General features: G+C 38.6%; 1 protein-coding gene across 1 annotated transcript; it reads left to right on the top strand.

Moving 5' to 3' along the window:
* Nucleotides 1–9,856: 9,856 nt before the first annotated feature.
* Nucleotides 9,857–18,105, top strand: LOC122984282 (solute carrier family 13 member 5-like). Its single transcript, XM_044354629.1, has 12 exons — nucleotides 9,857–10,158; nucleotides 11,262–11,390; nucleotides 11,480–11,616; nucleotides 11,865–12,085; nucleotides 12,186–12,366; nucleotides 12,451–12,573; nucleotides 12,709–12,921; nucleotides 13,047–13,153; nucleotides 13,244–13,365; nucleotides 13,908–14,069; nucleotides 15,690–15,827; nucleotides 16,498–18,105. Exons 1-12 carry the CDS (start codon nucleotides 10,060–10,062, stop codon nucleotides 16,621–16,623), a joined length of 1,758 nt encoding a protein of 585 aa, XP_044210564.1. The 5' UTR covers nucleotides 9,857–10,059; the 3' UTR covers nucleotides 16,624–18,105.
* Nucleotides 18,106–20,547: the final 2,442 nt, after the last annotated feature.

Raw genomic sequence — 20,547 nt, 5'->3', positions numbered from 1 at the left:
GACCTCTTAAGCAGAGAGTGTAGCTCAGTCTCGTATGATGTACAAGGCCTTCTAGGCCTAAAAAAGCTTTAGTTTAACTTAGTGGTTGGTTATTTTTTAGTATTTTGATTAACTGTAACTTTATTTGGAAATATGTGAAGATGTACTACTAAGCACATGATCCGCTGATTAAAAATAACTTACCACTAAGTTAAACTGAGGCTTCTGTAGGTCTAAGAGGCCTTGTATATACTGTAGTCCCTAAAGCAAACACCCTTACACTTAACTCAGTGTCAGTTCAGTTGTATCTCTGTGTAACATGAGATTCCAGACTCAGATTGTGATAATTTCCCATGATGTCCGCTGAATGTAGTTGAACTACTTTTTGAAAGTAGTTTCAGTTTGAAAAGCTAAATTTTTTGAGAGTAGTTAAGATGGAATTTTATTACTTTTCATTGTGAAGTAGCTACTAGTTTGGTAAACTACAGTTTTAAAGTAGTTTCCCCAACACTGCTTACAAACACTTAGTGTGTCCAGTGGATATACAGTACCTCTTGCCAGGATAAGTTCCCAGAACCCTTCACTTTAGGGAGCGTTCCCCTTTTAAACACATGTTGGATGTGCCACACGTACTCAAAAACTGAGTGAAGGATGACTCATCTGCCTGTATGACCACAGTTCATGTGTTCTTTGCACCGCTTCACTTGCAAAATTAGCATTTTTAGGTGTAATAAGAGGTTGAAGGACTGCAACCCTACTATTGTGTCCCTCTCTCTGAAGTTCTCAATACACTGTCTGGATGAAACTGCCTGGTCAATTGAGCCTTGACATTCAAATTCAGATGCACAGACACTCTGGTGGTCAAAGAGTTTGCATGTCCAGCCCAAATTGCCCCAGTGTAATGATGACTTTCCCACAGACCTACAGGACAGCGTCACCTTATGCTGAGGTTGGTCAATGTAACAGACATGTAGCAGTTTTTCTTCTTTGAGCCTCTTGCAAAAGAGATCTTTGATTGTTTTTATGCCCTGGTAGCCAGAATAAATGACACCTGAGTCTAGCCAGCATATAACTTAGAGGCAAAGTTACAGTATTTAGGGGTCAAACCGGTGTGAAACTGCTTACTTTCAATGTACTTTGCTTCCTCAGTTGACCTTACCTGGACAGAAAATTTGAGAATTAATAGTAGACTTGGGCATGTCCTCTTACTCTTACAAACTTCATTATCTCTTTAAACAATCCTTTATTTACATTTAAGCCCCTTTAACATTAGTTTTAGTTTATTTTTTATGGCATAAGAACAAACATGAAATTCTATGTTTTTTAAAACACCCCTTAGAAAAACTAAATTTTTGACCACTTTCTAATATAATTCAACTTTTCAGGGAGGCAGGAACTTCCCATCAAAACAACCTTAATCTCAATACCTCTTATTTCTCAATTTAAGAGTATATTAAGAATATATTAAGCTAACCTTGTGGTCTTTGTCAAAAAAGTAAAATATTATTTGATTATCTGAAATTTGCAAAAATAAATTCAGTACTGGTAATATATATATCATATAATATAGACAATCTGAAATGTACATCACTTGATACTTTTTTTGTGAAAAAGAACAGGAACGAGTTCAGAATGTATAATTGGGGAAATAGCTCCATCTGTTGGTAAATAGCAGCATCAAAACATATGTAGATGTTAAATTGTAGCCTATAGACTTTATCATACTAGTAATAGCAATAACAAACCTATTCACTTGTCAAATATAATATTTCATAAGATATTGTATCTGGTTATTTATACAATACGAAAACATTGAAAATTTCACTTAATTTTTGGCACCGGTTACGGAAACAGGGCAATAATTTACCGACTATTGACACGGAATGGGATCCATGCCAGTAATCCACAGGCTGTTGGTCCGGACTGGTTTTCCATGGCAAAAATTTGCAGAAGCAGCAGGAGAGCACTCTTCGAGTACACTAACTAGATATTAACCTCGCGTTGGGCATTTTATTGCCGTTAAACTGGACATTTTTTACCGTCACATCAGGACATTTTAACTGGGCATTTTCAGTGTCGCGTTGGGCATTTTACTGCCGTTAAATCAGACATTATACCGCATTTTACTGTTTTAACTCAAACCATGATCTTTCCCTAACCCTAACCAAGTGGTTTTTGTGCATAAATCTAACCAACTGTGTTAAATGAAACAATTTGAATTTGATCACATGATCGTGTGCAATCAATACCAATACCATCAATTTGAGTATGTAGTGCATTCCAACTGCATAGTATGTGTATGCAAGAAATGCTCGGATATATATTAGATTAGCAAGAATTTCTGAGTAGGCGGCATGGGTTTACTGCAAGCCCCCAGGAACAGCATCAGGCTTTGAAGGCAATTTGACATAGAGGCCAAACAGAGGAATTACAAGTTCCAGGTCCAACAGGAGCCCAAAAAGCATTTCACACAATCATGGGAAAAGGAGCGGCTATACAACAGTAGATACATTTTTTTGAGCGACACAACTCCTATTTAATGACTCATTTCACTATCAGTTAGCTGGAGGGCTAAACCGGAAGTTAGCCGGCGTGCAAAGTCTCTATTGAGCATGCTTTATGGGTGTTGGGCCCATAGAGCATGTGCAGTATGTTTTCATCCAGGTAATTTCTTTCTAATCGGAAGTGGCTTTTTTGGCCTGACTTTCAAAGGAATGAATGGAGCCCCGTCTATGACGCTATATCCAGTGCTGTTTTTTTTAAATTCTTTATTTTAGAGAACACATGTATGTTAACAGTATGTACACAGAAAACTGTCCACACCAGGGGTACAAAGTGACGAGAAAAAAACCGAACAAACAAAAATATTAGAAAAAGTAATACAAATTCAAAATAATGTATCATCGGTCCATGAGAAATTGATCAAAAACATAACTAGTTTTAACTGCCTTCTTATTCTGTAGGCCTCTTATTGTGGTGCCATATCGATGCAGTTCTTGATAAAAATGTCCAATTTCTTCTTGTGACTGTGGAATTTTCCCAATAATAAAATTAACTGTACAAAAAAAGTATCTTTTTCCTTCTCATACCTTCAAAATATGTGAAAATGTCTTTATCCTGAAATTGATTTGTTTGCTCATTTTTCCTTCTTGCTATTCATGCTGAACATCCACCCAAAATACTCTGGTATACATACTGTACAGTGAAAACAAATGACAGATTGTTTCTTCTTCTAGTCCACATAAATTGCAAGAATATTCAATATTATGTATAATCCTCTCTAATATTTTTTTGCTGGATATATCTGATGCAACATTTAAAGGAAACCTCTTTACTACTAAGACAAAATTTGTCCCCAGCCAGCCAAATTTTCTGCCAATTAATTTCTTCATAAAGCGAAGCCCAAAAGAACCTTCCTGAGTTACAGCTTGTATGTAATTCCTGATGTATTTCTTTGAGCATTTATTCTTGGTAATGTCAACTTCTTGAAGGAATATACCATTATTGAATGGATCCATAATTGAAACCTAAATTACTGAACCTCTAGAAGAAGTTGCAGCACACCCCTTGGCAAAGCATCAAAAACCATTACATACTGCAGAGGAATTCATTATACTTTAGTAACTGCCCATCAGCATTAACAAGTTGTTTAACCAATACAACACCATTGTCAACCCATTTTTCATAACATAGTGATTAATTTCTATATTGAATATTCTTGTTGTTCCAATTGTAGTAATTAGTTGGTGAAAAAATATTTGTAAATCAGTTTCCAGGCCAGAAGAGCTTGTTTATGAAAATTTGATAACTTTACAGGTAATTTATCAATTTTGTGATCACATTTAAGCAGAAATTTAACTTAACCATTTAAATTAAAAACATATTTAGGGAAGGTATTCCAAATGTTGTCTTTTTCTTTAATCAAATTAGTTCACTTGGAAAGTATTGTTTAAAGTTGTAATACATGACATTCAGCCACTAGATGTCGCACTATAGCACCAACATCTCAGACCGAAACAAATGTGTCGTCTACTCAATAAAGCTGAGAAAAAAGAAAGCCAACAACTCATAAAACTCAGATCAAACTGTCAAACTAGGCATAGCTGATCAAATATGGATCAAGATTCTGTTACTGCATCGCCTACATATTTCAGTGTACTGTTTAGCTGTAATTTGAGAAAGTTTGTGACATGGCAGCCATCTTGGAGACGGACGTGGAGGACACAGAGGGACTCACATGCACTAACATATATGTGCACATGCACTAACATGCATGCGCACATGCACTAACATGCTCGGATAACAACACACAGAGGGAGTGTGATTTCAATCACTGCTAAGGCCGCCATTTCTTGACTATATTCTTTCATAGCAAATTGTTGTTTGCTGACATCCAGTGAAGTTCAATGTCATTTACCGGACCTTTAACGTTTCAAAACTTAGTACCTCCATACCACCATTTCTTTTAAAGTTGTATAAGATATCTCTTCTTAAATAATGACATTTGTTCCTCCAAATGAACTTAAATAAAATCTTATCTAATTTTTTATATATTTTAGTAGGCCTTTCCAATGATAAGGACCCATAGGCAGATCTGGATATTCCCTCAGCTTTAGACAGCAAAACTCTACCATTCAATGAAAGATCTCTCATCAACCACATATTGAACTTTTTTGTTATTTGTTCAATTATAGCGCTGAAGTTTAAATTACTGCAAAGTTTTTCATTCTTATCAATGACAACGCCAAGGCATGTTCTTCACAGGGATACCATTCACTTCTGATAGGTCTCATTCCTTCTAAACCACTTCCTCCTAGACCTGACAAAGGCACCTATGGCCTTTTCCTCATATACTTTATCCAATTCGAGTTGTAGATATGACAGTTCTCTCAGCCCTTCTCCAGGCAAGCTTACTTTCTCCAATAGTCTTATCATTTTTGCAATTATTTGGGATTCTCTCTCTCTGTTTGCATTAGCAATCCTTTCCCCAAATGATAAAACTACATGTCTAATTTCATATTTCATTAATTCCATAATTTCATTTTCCATAATTGTTTAGTGAATTTGCTTGTCTCCAATATTTGTCAATTATTTTTTGGGTTTCATTCTTAAATGTTATTTTGTAATAGTATTTTATTTAATTTCCAGTAATCTCTAACAAAGTTATGTCTAATTCATCCCATATTGACCTTAATTGTAACAGCCTTATGATCTGTGAAAACTGTGGGTTGTATTAGCACTGAATCTACCTTATCTTCAATATCTGAAGAGACCAACCAAACGTCTATACAGGAATGCTGAGATCCATCCTTATTACTCAAAATATGTAACCATCGCTTTAAGTGTCTCCAGATGTCAATGAGGTCCATCCTACCACATATATTTTCTTATTCACTCATTACTCTATCCTTGGGAGGCCATCTATCCATGTTTTCATCCATCACTGTATTAAAATCTCCTCCCCATAAAACGCTGAAGGGAATGTCGATGGGAACAGTTGATTAATTTTACTCTCTGTTGTTGAAAATATATTTGCATTGTTTTGTTTATTATTGGAAACATAGATATTTATAATAGTGAACTGAGAGTTGTCAATATCTACAAGAACAAATATCCATCTACCATTTGTATCTGTTAGGTGATTGATAATATGACCTTTAAACTTTCTCTGTGTAGCCACCCCTGCTGACCTATTAACTACCATAGGAAAACCACACATCTTTTCCCCACTGACTCATCCAGAATGACACATCTGCTTCTGAAGCATGAGTTTCTTGGATAAAATAAAAATCAGCACCTTTGCTTTGGCAACATAAGAATACACATTTTCTCTGTAACTGGTTTCTAATACCGCTGGCATGTACAGATAGAACAGAAATTGACATTAAAGAACAGACAAAAAAGTAGAGAACTGCTTCCTCTAAACTCTTAAACTCTCCTGGCAATTGCAGGCATCACTGCAGAAGTGTTGAATAGTTGGTTGCCTTATTAATACACTAAGTACTTCCTAAAGTTAAAGGCCAGATCTTAAACAGAATAGTCCAGCTTACCGAGGAGAACAATAGTACACTTATCTCCGTTCACTTTGCAGCTTTTCACTCAGTCTATTTTACCTTCTTTCCCGTTTATAAATGCCTTATTCCCCATGAAGTAGCCTACTGTACAGGCCTTGTCTCCTCTCCTCCTTGCTGCCTCCACAGCTGGCCATAGACGACTGTGACTCTGTCAGCTGAAATCCTCTTTGTATTGGAGCCTGTTGTTATTTAGGTAGTTGCTCTTCTTGGATCCTCTCCATAACATGTCTCTAGCTGTTCTGGACAGGAACCTGATGATTACTGGTCGCACTGACAGGTTGGATCCTCCGTCTTTAGTTTTACCGATTTTGTAGACAATATCTATTGCAGCAACCCGTTCTCATTCCCAGTGCGTCAAATACCGCCGCTTTGTCACGCCCCTCGGCGTCTCACACTGACGCACAAGACACCCTTTAGCGTCTGTATGAGACGCACCGGGCTTTCAACTAATGTAAACTCATCCGCGTCATTATTAGACGCTCAAAGCAACAGCTCCGGGCGTCCATCCACTCCAACATTAACCCGACCGCGGCGCTATAAGACCCTTTGAGCATCAGTCAGTGGGCAGACCCGCTGCCCAGAAGTATTTTGCTCACTATCAACTCACATTTTAAGGTTTTCTTTTAATGATTTCATAATTTCTCAACACAAAACACGAAAGTGTCCTTGATAATTCAACACCAATATAGGTTAATGTTATGGGCTTCAGTTTTAATTATTTCTCTTTTGATTCGGATATATTAAGTGTTTTTTCTGCCAGTATACTGTTTTGTCAGTGAATTACAATACCAGGCTATTTGACTGTCCTTTGATCAATGTGATTAATGTGAGAAAAGTGATTTATTTAACAAAAACAAGGTATGGAGTATGGATATCAGTGGAATCAGTAGTGTAAGGTGTGCACAAGGGATGAGATAGTGTGTGGCTGTTGTAAGGTGCATTTAGGAGAAGAACTGAGGAACTGCTGCCGTCTTCACACCACTGGACTTGTGCCTGCAAGAGAGAAGAGGGAGAAGGAGTGGGAAACAAAACCAGCAAAACCAAGGACAGGGTAGGAGTAACAGGACCTTGCTCTTATAGTCTGGGAACACCAGGCCCAGGTGTCAACAGGAGGCACTAATCAAAATACTGCCCAATAGTGAGATGCAAGGCATGGAAATACAAAGACACTGCTGCATAATAACAGCAGGTGTCATCACACTACCAAAGAAAGGGGGGGTTAGCTCTTCCAGTTCTGAAAGACTATTACAAGGCAGCCTAACTGCGGCCTTTAATAGGCTGGTGTATAAAGCTAGATGGAAAGAAATTGAGCAAACAATGGGGAAAGGAATACCAGTTAATGCAATGATTGTGATCCCAAACTATCCAACCAGCTTCTAGATAACGATAACCCATGGATTATTAGTTCACTTTAGATGTGGATAAAGAGTTCCATTTGAGGAAGACAGTGGAAATTTTAAAGTGGTTTGCATGACCCAGGATTTACACCTATTAAAGATGTCAAAAGATTTAAAGATTGGACCTTTAGATTAGAGATTATGTCGGCAAAAAAATGGGAAAGGAGAAAATGAGCTACTCCAAATATTTACAAGAGCATATGAGGAAAGACCTATACTTGAGCCTTCAGCAATTTAAGACAATATATTCAAAATTAAAATAAAGTGGGAACAGAGGATAATCTGATAATCACACAAAAGAATTGGGAAAAGTTATTTAGACAACAGTGGAAAACAACAAGCTCTCCACCTTGGAGAGACTTTAGCTGCAAGAACGTTATTTCAGTACCCCTGCTGATTTAGCTTATAAATCAACAGTTAAAATCAATTTTCCTTAATAGAGGGTTTGCTTTTTTACCATTAACATTACAGCTCTGTTGCCAGTAATTTGGTCCAACTCCAATGCCAACATTCCCTGATATGTAGCTAACATTAGCTAGTTAGCTAACATTAGCTAGTTAGCTAACGTCGAATAGGATAGCTACCACACACACATGTTAAATGTTTTAACCACTAACTATATATCCTAACATAATATTTAGTCAACAGTTCATTGCATTAAAACTCATGAGATTTAAATGATGCTCATCAACATAATGCGACTTTCAGCTTTCATCTGCCATGTGCGGGAATCACTTCCTCCTTCCTAAGGTCAAATGAATGAAGTAGGTCTATCCACAGGCGGGGCTGGACCTTCAGGGAGGGGCTGGACCAACGTCCAACTCCGCCTTCCTGCAGGCCGCAGCCACTACCTTCTCATTACAACCGTCTCAGACTAAGTGACAGTTAGCGCTGCTCGACAGATGTCCTGGACTTGTGATTTTGATGTTATCTTTTTTTTCAGGAACTCTGTATAAGCGGGCATTATGTTGTTGGCTGTAATCTCATTGACTTTTTGTTTCATCTCAGTGTCTTTTTTCTGAGGCTGCTCACAATTGTCTTTTAGAGCCACATTTGGTTTTTTCAAGTCCACCACTTCTTGATGACAGTAATCCAGTGACCTTTTTAGACTGTGTATTTGAACTGTGTTGTAGTGGACAGCCTTATCGTTTTGTCTGCTCTTTCATTTATCTTCTCAATGACAGCTGTGATTATGGTGTTTTTTTAACTCAGTGACCCATATTTCATTGTTTGAGGTTTTTCAGGGATGTGTTTTCTCTTTTTTGTCAACTCTAACCTTCTTAGTTTGATGTTTCACAGCATAAGAGTGAATCTCTTTTATGTTTTTTGTTTTTCTTTGATAACTATAATCTCCATATCTCTCCATATACCTTCATTCAAGTTGAAGGAACTCACCTTCACCTTTTAAGTTTTCCATTGTTGGCACTTGCAATTAGCTTAATGCTAGTCAATGCTAGCTCCGCTTCTTGGCGTTCGAGGCCTCATTCATTCCTGTGAAAGCTGCTCAGTGGTGCATGAAGCCAAAAAAGTTTGACTTCTTCCGCATCTGTGGGGCCCATAGAGCAAACGCGCTAGCGACTTCTGTCGGCCAAGCTGGCTACTTCAGGCTTAGCCTTGTGGCTAACTTGAATTGGGATAAAACAATTCCATCGTGAGGCTCTTCTAGACTTTCCAAATGTTATTGGACCGAAAGGATCAAATTCTGATGGTGAAATGAGTCATTTCGAGGAGATTGTGATGCTTAAAAAATGTATCCACTGATTTACAGGTGTCTATTCACAATGTAAGTCTAAATCTCAATAGCATCATGTGACGTAATTACACGGTTTGGCCACTATGTCAAACTGGCTTCAAAGCCTGTCGCTGTTCCTGGGAACTTGTTTTATATACATCCATGGTTTACTGGACGTACTCAACTACCCTACAATGCATTGTGTCTCTTCAGACTGCAAAAACGGTGAAGATGGGCCAGGCTAAACGCTGTTGTAATTTTTGCTGGACTGTTAACATGTCACTTTATTAAGTTTTAATATTTTTTCAGGTGAGAAAGTAACCATTTAGATTCCCAATATGTGGTCAGTTTATCCAAATGACACCTGTTTGGAAATTTGCTCTGATGTTTTAGCTTATTGTTTTAAGGTCTTCGGCTGATCAACAACTGTCAATATGACTTGGAAACTGCAAGTGAAACATCAAGTTACTCAACTATTTATTATCTTATCATAAATAATAAATAGTTGATAAAAATCTTGGTGGGACGCCATACACATGGCACAACATCATGAACCAGAAATTTTTATTTGGGAGGTTTGTGGAGTATGTGAAAGAACTTTTGTTGATTCTAAGAATAATCAATCAATCGGCTCTTCTTGTTGTAATCCATAGAATATTTCTATGGCTCACAACTATATACCCTTTCTCTCTTCATTGTGATTTGTACCTCTCTTTCTCTCTCTCTCGCTTTCTCTCTCTCTCTCTCAGTCTCTCTCTCTCTCCTTTATTTGCTGTGGGACTCCCCTCCTCCCCCACCCTCCTCCTCCCCCTCTGAACTGAGCTTCAAAAGCGCGATCCATGGTGCAAAAGCTTCCTTTTCTCCGTTTTCCTTTAGGATGGCATTCTTCAAATATCTGCGCTCTGTTAAGAATGAGCTTATTCTCTTCTCGTCTCCTTTTCTCCTTCTTCCATTGCCTTTGGTGATCGCGACACCGGTATGTAACAGATTTGAATGAAACAATAGATTCATTTGAATTAAACTTTGCCTTCAGAGTGGCGAAATTTTGCTCTTGGTCATTTTAGCACCAGACAGTTGAAGTGTTGAATGGTGACTTTTAGGTTTTTTTTGCAACATATATCCTGCACCACTCAGAACTTCTTTAATTATGATTAAGTTAGTCTAATTAGGGGGGGAAATCACTTCATGTACATGCAGTTTTAATATATAAATTGACTAAATTCATCCGTAAATTCTGTGCTCCGGAAGATAATTTTTTGCCAGAAAATGCCGTTTTTAAATGAGTCTTATTTGCGCTGGATCTCTATTGCACCTGTTGATGCGGCACACAACTGCACAGCGCCCTTGGAGAAAAATGCATGAGAACTGTCCAGTGTTGCCTGAGGCTGGTGGATTTCTGTTATTTTAACTCCTTGTTGTTAACATGAAGGGTCATGTCCAGCGTGGGAACACAGAGTCAAAGGGTCCTGTCCACGTTGCCACCGCTACATGTGACATAGGGACATGCACACAGGCAACACGCATGTTATGATAAGCAGAGACTCCAATGTAAAGTAGCCATGAACAAGGACATAGGGTAGAGGTAGCCTGTGCCTACTATGAACAGAGGTGCTCTTTGGAGAGAAGAAGACTCAGACTGATAGAAGATTAAGTTTAGGATTCTTTGCTTGCTTGCAAAAACCAGAGAAAGGGGATTCTTTGAAAAGCTTTGATTTAAAGTAACCAAGGCTTTTTCTTTAAAGGTTTCAAAAGTCTTTATTACACAGGCTGCAGGGCAATAAATCATGAAAAATGAATGTCATATGATAATAATTTGAGGGATATTTATAGAGCTTAGAAGTATAATCTACATCTTTCAAATGTACAATCAGGTGACCAGAAATAATAGACTAACAAGTACACTTTGCCCTTTGAACTGTCATAACATCCCATTAAAAAATTATATAACAGTTATTGAATCTTGAGGCTGTTGTGCATTTTTTTCACACCATATGTGGCACCTTTCCATAAGGGACCTTGAACCATAAAAGAAAGTCCTTGTGTGCATTTTTCTGTATGTTTTTCCATGTTTTCATGCAGGAGGCAGAATGTGCCTATGTGATAATCCTGATGGCGGTGTACTGGTGCACAGAGGTCCTACCACTGGCTATAACAGCTCTGCTCCCAGCCCTCCTTTTCCCCTTGTTTGGCATCATGCAGTCAAAAGACGTAAGTGAAATTACAGCAGGAGTCTATCAAACTTTCTCAACTTTATCAGTCACACTTACCCTGTGTGAACTATGACCCTTCTGTTCCAGGTGTGCATGCAGTACCTAAAGGACACAAACATGTTGTTTGTGGGGGGGCTGATGGTGGCAGTAGCCGTGGAACACTGGAATCTGCACAAGCGCATCGCCCTGAGGGTGCTGCTATTTGTTGGTGTGCGCCCGGCACTGTGAGTGGCTCAGTTGCATGCCTCCACAGCAGATTCTCTGTTTGGCTTGTCATATTTTATGACCTTCATGTCTGAACCATATCTAATCAACTATGATTTCAAAAACAGCTATAGATAAGAAAACTATTTTCAAGTTTTTAAGTTCTTTCCCTCTTTTTATTATTGATAGTTGTAAAACACTCAAGGCCCCCTCTTCCAACCGAAGGTCACTAACAGTATATGTTTTGTTTTTTTAATCTTCCTGGCAGGTTGATGTTGGGTTTCATGGGTGTGACAGCCTTCTTGTCCATGTGGATCAGTAACACAGCTACCACAGCCATGATGGTGCCTATTGTTCAAGCAGTGTTGGAACAGCTCAACAACAGTGACGCAGAGCTACCTCAGATCCTCAGCTCAGAGGAGCAGGTCCAGACATCAGAGACGGACAGCAAACTGCCTTCACAGACAGAGAAACAGAGTGAGGGACAAGGTTAGCTGTGATCATCTTTAAGAGACAGATTTTAGTATGATGCACAGCATTAAAAAACTATGTTGCTTGTAGATCCTCTCATTCCTGTCTCTGTCTGAAGGCCCAGTGGTGGTGACTTTCTTGGATGCCACAGTGGAGGCTACAAGGCATAAGGAGGCAGCCGAAAGACGGAGAATGTGTAAAGGGATGACCCTTTGTGTTTGTTATGCTGCCAGCATCGGAGGCACTGCCACGCTAACAGGGACTGGTCCCAATCTGGTGCTGAAGGGCCAGATGAGCCAGTGAGTGTTTTGTTCTTTAGTAGTATTCCATTTTTTTAACCTTGTTCATCAAAATATTTTATTCCCATTTGTTGTTTTCCTTAGACTCTTTCCTCAAAATGGAGATGTGATTAACTTCGCCTCCTGGTTCGGCTTCGCCTTCCCTAACATGATCCTCATGCTTACACTGGCCTGGCTTTGGCTGCAGTTTGTCTTTGTGGGATTCAAGTGAGTTTGGTGATGGTTAAAGCCTAATTATAGTGACAGAGACTTGAATCGACATCAAGAAACTTTTACCGCATCAAGAATGTGATTGAGTGCAGAGGTGACACAAAGATTTTGTTTCCCTTGTGATGCCTTTAGTTTTAAGAAGACATGGGGCTGTGGAGCAGTGAAGACAGAGAAGGAGATTGCTGCCTATAATGTGATCCGTGAGCAGCATCGTCTGCTGGGGCCCATGTCCTTTGGAGAGATCAGCGTCTTGGGTCTCTTCACTCTGCTGGTCGTGTTGTGGTTCACAAGGGATCCAGGCTTTGTGGACGGCTGGGCAACAGATATCTTCAACTCCAGAGCAGAGTTTGTATACAAAACTACATCTGATTTCCACTCAAATTAACCTATTAATCTCTTGTGCATTATTTGCTTTCAAGAAACTTTCATATAAGTGTGCATGTTCACTCCCTCACCTCTTCACCTCTTAGGTACGTGACAGATGCTACCGTGGCAGTCTTCATTGCCGTCCTCCTCTTTGTTCTGCCCTCAAAACCCCCACGTTTCTGTTCATGGAGGACTCAAAGCTTTGACACAGGTGAGCCATCATTCTGCTTGAATAAATTTCATTCAGTTATATCGGAGTTGCATTGATTTAACACTGATATTGAATTTATTGGATCTGTAGCACCTCATCAAACTGCTGGCCCAACTCCACCTCTACTCACCTGGAAAGTTGCCCAGAAGAAGTTACCATGGGGCATCGTGCTTCTTCTTGGAGGAGGTTTTGCCCTGGCCAAGGGAAGTGAAGTAAGTGGCAGTGACAGTCATAATGTTAATGGGACATTACGCCTGGGCTAAGAGCTTACACATAATGTGGTGTGAATTCTAATGTCTGTGGAGTGGGGAGTATGGTGGTGGCTTCATGGTTATGTGTGTTTAAATCTTTTCATGAAATCAAACCCCACTTTTGTTACAATTCAATCAAGTGCCATTCCCGCACTTGATTCAAATCCTATATACAAGGGATTCACATGTAATGATGAGCATATGTAATCCAAAGTTACTGTTTTTAATTTTATTTTATTGATATTAGCTTTATGGTTTTCTGTTTACTCTCCTAACACCAAATCAGAGCTGTGCTAAGTTATTGCTAATGCAAACCAAACATTTCCTACCGATGCTAGTTCAAATTATTCTATTCTGAATTTTATGCTTTAAATACCACTGAGTTACACTGTGTAATCATGGTAAATGAGCAAATGTTAACTCAGCTGTACAGATAAAGACTGCAGACATTTCCAGGAAAAGGTTTTACCCTGTATATGTTTATGTTATATATATCTTTTTAGGAATCAGGACTCTCGAAGTGGATGGGAGATCAAATGACACCCCTACAGAGCATCCCTCCCTGGGCAATTGCTATCGTCCTATGCCTGCTGATTGCTACCTTCACAGAGTGCACTAGTAATGTAGCCACTGCGACGCTCTTCCTACCGGTCTTAGCCTCAATGGTAAGAGTTCTTAGAGAGAAAGTGAAATGTGTTTGATGAAAGAAAGAAGCAGCATGTTAGACTGCAGGTGACAGACAATCATGTTTGGCAGCTGTGGTTCAGTGAGGTGAAGTGCCTCCTAGTGTGCTGTATTTCCTCAAATAATAGATAGCAGTCAATTAAAAGCTGGGTCTCTGATAATGGCTGGGGGCGTGGCCGACACGAACAAATAAAGGCTGGCTCCAAAAACAGGCCAGGGAATAAACAATGGTGGATAAACTCCTGTTGCCTGTTATAAAATGTGCATGCCAGTTAAATATAAATAGTAGTTACCATCGATGAGCATGCTACCCCCATGCTACAGCTAAGTGGTGAACTGCCAACACATTCCGGATGGAACTCAAGTGCTAGAATTATTGTTTTGCATATCAGCCTAAGTGGATTGCTGGTAACGTTGTGACAAAAATTTAACAGAGCAAATTGAAGCAGATCAGAAAACAAGGAGGCTTTGTACTAAAATATGAGCAAATATACTTTTCAAACAGAGGGAATTAGAAATAGAGGCCTACTTCTAATATAAGCCTCCAGTAAGCACCAGTGGTACCCTCTGCAGTTGAAGTAAATAAAGGCTCCGGCCACTATTTTAGGAATTACGGTAATTTCTTTTGAACGGATCTCCCCAATTGGAGTCCAGCATTGAAACTACTCCCAGTGGAAGCCGGCCTATTTTCCCTTATTTGGTTACCCATCTAGTTGGTCATTCAGGCTGAATATGTTTGTCCCCTTCCCCGGGCCCCTCCTCCCATTAGGAACCTGCCAAACACACCAATTCAGCACAGTGCCTTGTAATGCTGCCCACCCCATTGCAGCTGAAGAATGGCATTACTGTGCATGCTAGTCAAGAGAACGCCAGAGCTGGGTTGTGAAAGACTGTGCCAAGCTCGGGTATTCAGACAGATATTTATTAAGGGCGATTCCAAGTGGCACACAAGGGTGTCCAACTCTCATTTGAAAACAGTATAGAAAGAGAAGGGAGAGACAGAAAAGAGCATCTGATCAGTTACATGCAGCTGAAAGTGGGGACATGACACTTGTGGCAGTCATGGCTTGTGGCATGTCACTTCATTTGTCATTCTGTCAATCGTTGAATATTTAGCATTTGATTTAAACAAAAAACATCAGACAATAGAAAACACTGTCATCATGGTAACCTGATATACAGCCAATAGTTTAAATAAGACTAACTATAAAGTCCCAGTCTTTTCACCCTTTGTTTATTTTGAGAACCAAAAATTACTGTGCACTTGTAAGATACTGTGCTGTGGGATATGTAATTCAGACAGAAATTCCACAGAGTAATGTTTTCTGCATCTTAGTAGTCTGCCATTATCGTTACACATGTAGTACTTTTCTATTTTAGATATCATGACTCAGCCCCAAGCTTGCAGGAATTGCATCTTAATTACACCCACTTAATGAGAGTTTTCACTCCGCACAGAATTGCACACATTTCACTCTGAGTTATGAGTCAATGATTACGGTTGCAGAAAAATAGCCAGATAGAGGAGTGGAGGCTTTTGTCATCAAGGGTGTGTTCATCCCTGTCTCAGACTGCTGATGCTCTCTGTGTGATTCTTCCAGTCCCAGTCCATTGGAATCAATCCATTATACGTCATGGTGCCTTGTACTCTGAGTGCCTCTTTCGCCTTCATGCTGCCTGTTGCTACGCCTCCAAATGCCATCGTCTTCTCTTATGGATACCTCAAGGTTGCTGACATGGTGAGTATGGCAGTGGCTTCCTGTGTTTATTCAGTAAATTATACGTTGAACATGCAAAGCTGTTACTTTATGGCCACTATTAGACAGCTAAATTCATGTGTTCACAGTCGCTTGTGGTTGCGACCTGAAACTGTTAAAGGAATAGTTTTGAGAAACACACCTATTACTGCTGAGTGTTAGATGAGAAGAAGATGAGAAGATTGATACCACTCTCATGTTTGTATGGTGAATGAGAAGCTACCAAAAGCAGCCACTTAGCTTAGCTTAGCATAAAGAAAAACAGCTAGCCTGGCTCTGTCAAAGGTAACAAAATCCACATACTAGCACCAAAAAGGAAAGCATAGAAACCGTCCCATAAAACCACATCTTGTTGTTTGTACACTTTGTTTTCTGTACTGATAAAACAAATGAGATATAACATGTTAACTTTAGAGGTGCTGGTAGGTGGATTTTCTGACTTTTGGACAGCCAAACTAGCTGTTTAAATACCACTGAGTTATGAGTCAACATTTTGGGAAACATAATGTTGGGAAACATAATGATGAATACACTGAATACACTATTACAATATAGTATTTCAACATTTGGGGAAATGAAATGTTTCCCAAATTTCAACATTTTGAGAAACATAAGGTCTCCCAAGATCACTGCTATTCCTCTTCTCCATCAGGCCAGTACAGGAATCATCATGAACATCATTGGCATCCTTTGCATCACACTGGCCATCAACAGCTGGGGTAAGGCCATGTTTGACCTAGACTCCTTCCCTGCCTGGGCCAACGTCACCGGGGTGTGAGCCTGGTTCTGCCTTAAGAGGTGATCCACGCACACCCTGCCCTCCCTCTCCACAGGTGCCAATCTAAGACCTCTGGTCAGAGTGACAGCACAGGACGACACGGTGGACCGCCTGTGTACAAGTGCTGCTAGGATGCAAGTCTCACAAGGCTTGTTTTCATTGACAATTGAGTCTTATGCTTGTGACAGAAAGTGGTGATGAATATGACTGAGAATAGAAGAAATGGTTGGAGGGTGAAATTACTTAACTTTCTATTTACATTATACCATAATGATGTTGAAAAAGACCCCTCATGGCCAAAAAACAATATGACAGAAATCACATACTGACAGTATTCATGTCCTTAATGAAAAAGAGACCGTTATCCTCCTAGGCAGATAAAACTAGAAACACCATTCAAATCAGGTCTCATTATGAAAAAGGAAATCAAAGGAAGAGCTGTTGATAAGTTTTAAGTTATTAGAAGCATTATGCATAGTCACAGGTAGCCACATTCAAATAGCAATAAGCCACACTGTATAATATAGCACTATTAAGCAGTTGTAGAACATAACTACTCAAATAATGTACGTTAGGGCATTTTTAGGTACTTGTGATTTACTTGAATAATTTAATTTATGCTACTTTAAACTTTTACTCTATTATATTTCAGAGCAAAATGTTGTACTTTCTACTTTACTGCATTTATTTGACAGCTGTAGTTATTAGTTGCGTTTAAGAGTAAGAATTTATATAGAAATCCAATGATGAGTTTGTAAAATATGATGTATTGTTGTAGATTAAACTACCCAACAGTATCTAAAGCTGTTAAAATAAGCCCCACCTCAACCAGATACAACTTAAATGTTAATACTTTAATAATAATAATAATAATTCAATAAAAGTATTACATATAATACTGACTATAATACTGTTCTTTTGCTTTTGACACATTTTCATGTCAATACTTCTGTACTTTCACTAATTCAGTGCAAGACTTTTACTTGCAAATAAAAATTGTCGTTTTGCTACTTCTACGTAAGTAAAACACCTGACGTTTTGTATGCACATTTGACAAACTAGATTCTGTTAGTTGGGTCAGCTGTTTTCACATTTAAAGATAATGGGCTAATTTGTACAGTACAGAAGAGAAATGACTCCAAATAAACATGTACTTTTGCCCCCATGCATCCAAATTGAGCCCTGCTTTGACCTACATATGAGGGGATACAGTGCTTCCAGCATCAGTTGAACTTTGAAATGTATCGTCACAGAGTAAGAAACCTATATGTGCCTTGTGCAAACATACTGACTTATTGTACTGTAAACCCATTTTCAATATTTTAGTCAATACAGGATGTGCTGACATTGTGCAGTGTCTCACTGCAATAATGAATTCTGTCTGCAGTTGCAATAAAGTTGTATTTAAGAATCAATGTATATATTTTTTCTTCTGACTTTTGCACACATTAAATTGGGAAAATAATAAATGAACTCTTGTTGGCCTACATGAAAAATAAAAAACTTTTTAAATGTAAGTTAGTTTTATTGTTTCTTTTTTTATTACATTGCCTCTGCATACAATAGTTTACCTACACTGGAAAATATAATGGACCAGATATAGTATAGTCATGGTCTGCGTGCTTTTAAAATACTTAATACTTAAAATTTTAACTGCTGATTCAGTAGCAGTAAGATTTTAACTTAGCAATAAGATTAAACTTACTGTAATTTATTTTACAGTAACTTTTTACAGTAAGTTTACTGTGTTTATATTTACAGTAGCAATGTTGTAACTGTAAAATAAAACCCAGTAATTTAATGATACTGTATTTAAAGTCACAGTAAGGAAATTGTGCCTGTAAAATGAAACACAGCAATATAATGATAGTGTGTCTACAGTGATTGTAGCTGTCATGGATGCTGGTGAGGAAAAATCTTTTGACTGAAGTTTTTTCTACTTGTGTCCAGGTTGTGCGGCAGAGCTGGGTCCAGGGGCATGCCACCAATGTTTTTTTTTTAACAGTGCAATTTGGTGCATTATGGCCACGATTTTCAGCCCTGGCAAAGGCACTTCTTTATGCATAAGTATAAAATGAAAAAGTATGTTACTAGTGATGAAGGAGTCCTATTTCTCTCCTTACTGAACAAAAAACTTGTAGGCCTTTACTTATTTAAACTATCCAATTATTTTACATCAGTCAGTAAAAGAAAAAAAGTTAAAATTCTTGTCACTTTCATATTAATATTTGTGACTGCACACTGACAATCACTACTCCTATTGATACTCCTTATCAGTTCAGTTATCAGTTTGATACTCTTATTGATTTGTCTCAGTCAGCAGCTGGGTTCACAAGAATCTTCCAGATTTTATATATAGATATACGTGACAAACTAAGCTAAGCAGTTATATCACAGAAATATCACTTTTTTTTACATGTTCATGCTTGTTGAACAGTTGTATTGATAAAGTATTGGCTTTTTACTCACTAAGGTTTTATTGCACTTACAGTAACAAATGTAGTTGTTGTCAGCTCGAGTAATCTTCACTTCACCTGTGTTCTGCTGTCCGCTAACTTCGCTCCGTGTGTGCACGTTTGTGTGTGTATGTGGAGGAGCAGAGGAGAGGCTTCACTGTGATAACACCAAAACATTCAAAAGTACCAATAAAAGAACTGGTAACATTGGCGCTTATCAGTACTAAAGTCTTTACTACTTTAACCCCAGGGCTGATTTAATACCAGGTTTCAGTAGCCATCCCTACAGAGAAACAAGTGCACATTAACTAAAACTGCCATACATTTGATTATTTTGGGGAAAATAATGCATATAAATCGATGCATATACAACCACAGGAAACTGGATCAAGTGTTGATGTCTGGAACAACGAGCGTCACTTTCCCTTGCTGTTTAATTGTATACAAAGCAGAAAAGCTTTGTGAAGCAGAAATGAGGTGGTGGAGTAAAATCTTTTTTGAGCTGCCATCTGGCTTGTGTGATGTAATTTGGAGCCAGAGTCTGCGCAGTAGAGTAGGGCGGCAGGATGATGGCCCGTGCCCCCCCCCCCCCCCCCCCAGCTATAACCTGCCTGACAGAGGTTTGAGAGCAGCTGTCACAGCTGTCAATCATGATGTCACACCCCCTTTTTATATTGTCAAATAAGAAATTAAAAACAAACTTATAAGAAAAATGAACACTTGGACATACATCAGCATGATAAGAACTGCCTAAAATGACAGAAACCATCTTGAGGAATAATTTATTTGACGTGAACTTTAATATTTTTGTTTGGCTCATGTCCTATCTGCTAACATGGAAGGGGCGGGACCTATACTGTCCTAATGACATATACTGCAGCCAGCCATCAGGGGGCGATCAAAATGTTATGGCTTCAATTTTGGGGAGCTGTCATGACATCCATACAGTCAATGCTTTGAATGCAGAAGATACAAAGCTAACATCTTTAATGTTAAGGCATGCTGATAAGTTAGAATTGTAAGCTGTTTCAGTTTACTACAATGCAGTCAGGTTTAATTATGGATTTCTTTTAGCTTGCAGATCACTAGCTAACAAAAATAATGTTAGCACAATTACATTATCCATCTATGATACTGTCTGACATCTTTACACCGAGCAAAAACAGGCAAGAACACTTAAAAAGAAAATCTTTGTAATCCAAAAAGCTGTCAAGTCCCAAACTGGCTGCAGTAAAGAACTTTTGGCACCTAGACTGACTCTGCGAAGGGATCGCGTGAAGCATTTCTTTGGCTCAACCAATCAGCTCAAAACTTCACAGATAGCCTGTCATGACATGATAAACACTGAGACAAATTTAAAAACTGAAGTAAAAGCCTGCAGAAGAATGAAGAAACAAGTCTATCTTTAAGTATCTGAATTCATGGGAAAAAATAATTATTACAGACTAATGTCTAAATTCTTTAATTC

The sequence above is a fragment of the Thunnus albacares genome, chromosome 6 (assembly GCF_914725855.1).
Source record: "Thunnus albacares chromosome 6, fThuAlb1.1, whole genome shotgun sequence".
NCBI classification, from domain to species: domain Eukaryota; kingdom Metazoa; phylum Chordata; class Actinopteri; order Scombriformes; family Scombridae; genus Thunnus; species Thunnus albacares.
Note: the sequence above shows the minus strand (reverse complement) of the source record. Positions and strands in the feature narration are given on the sequence as shown.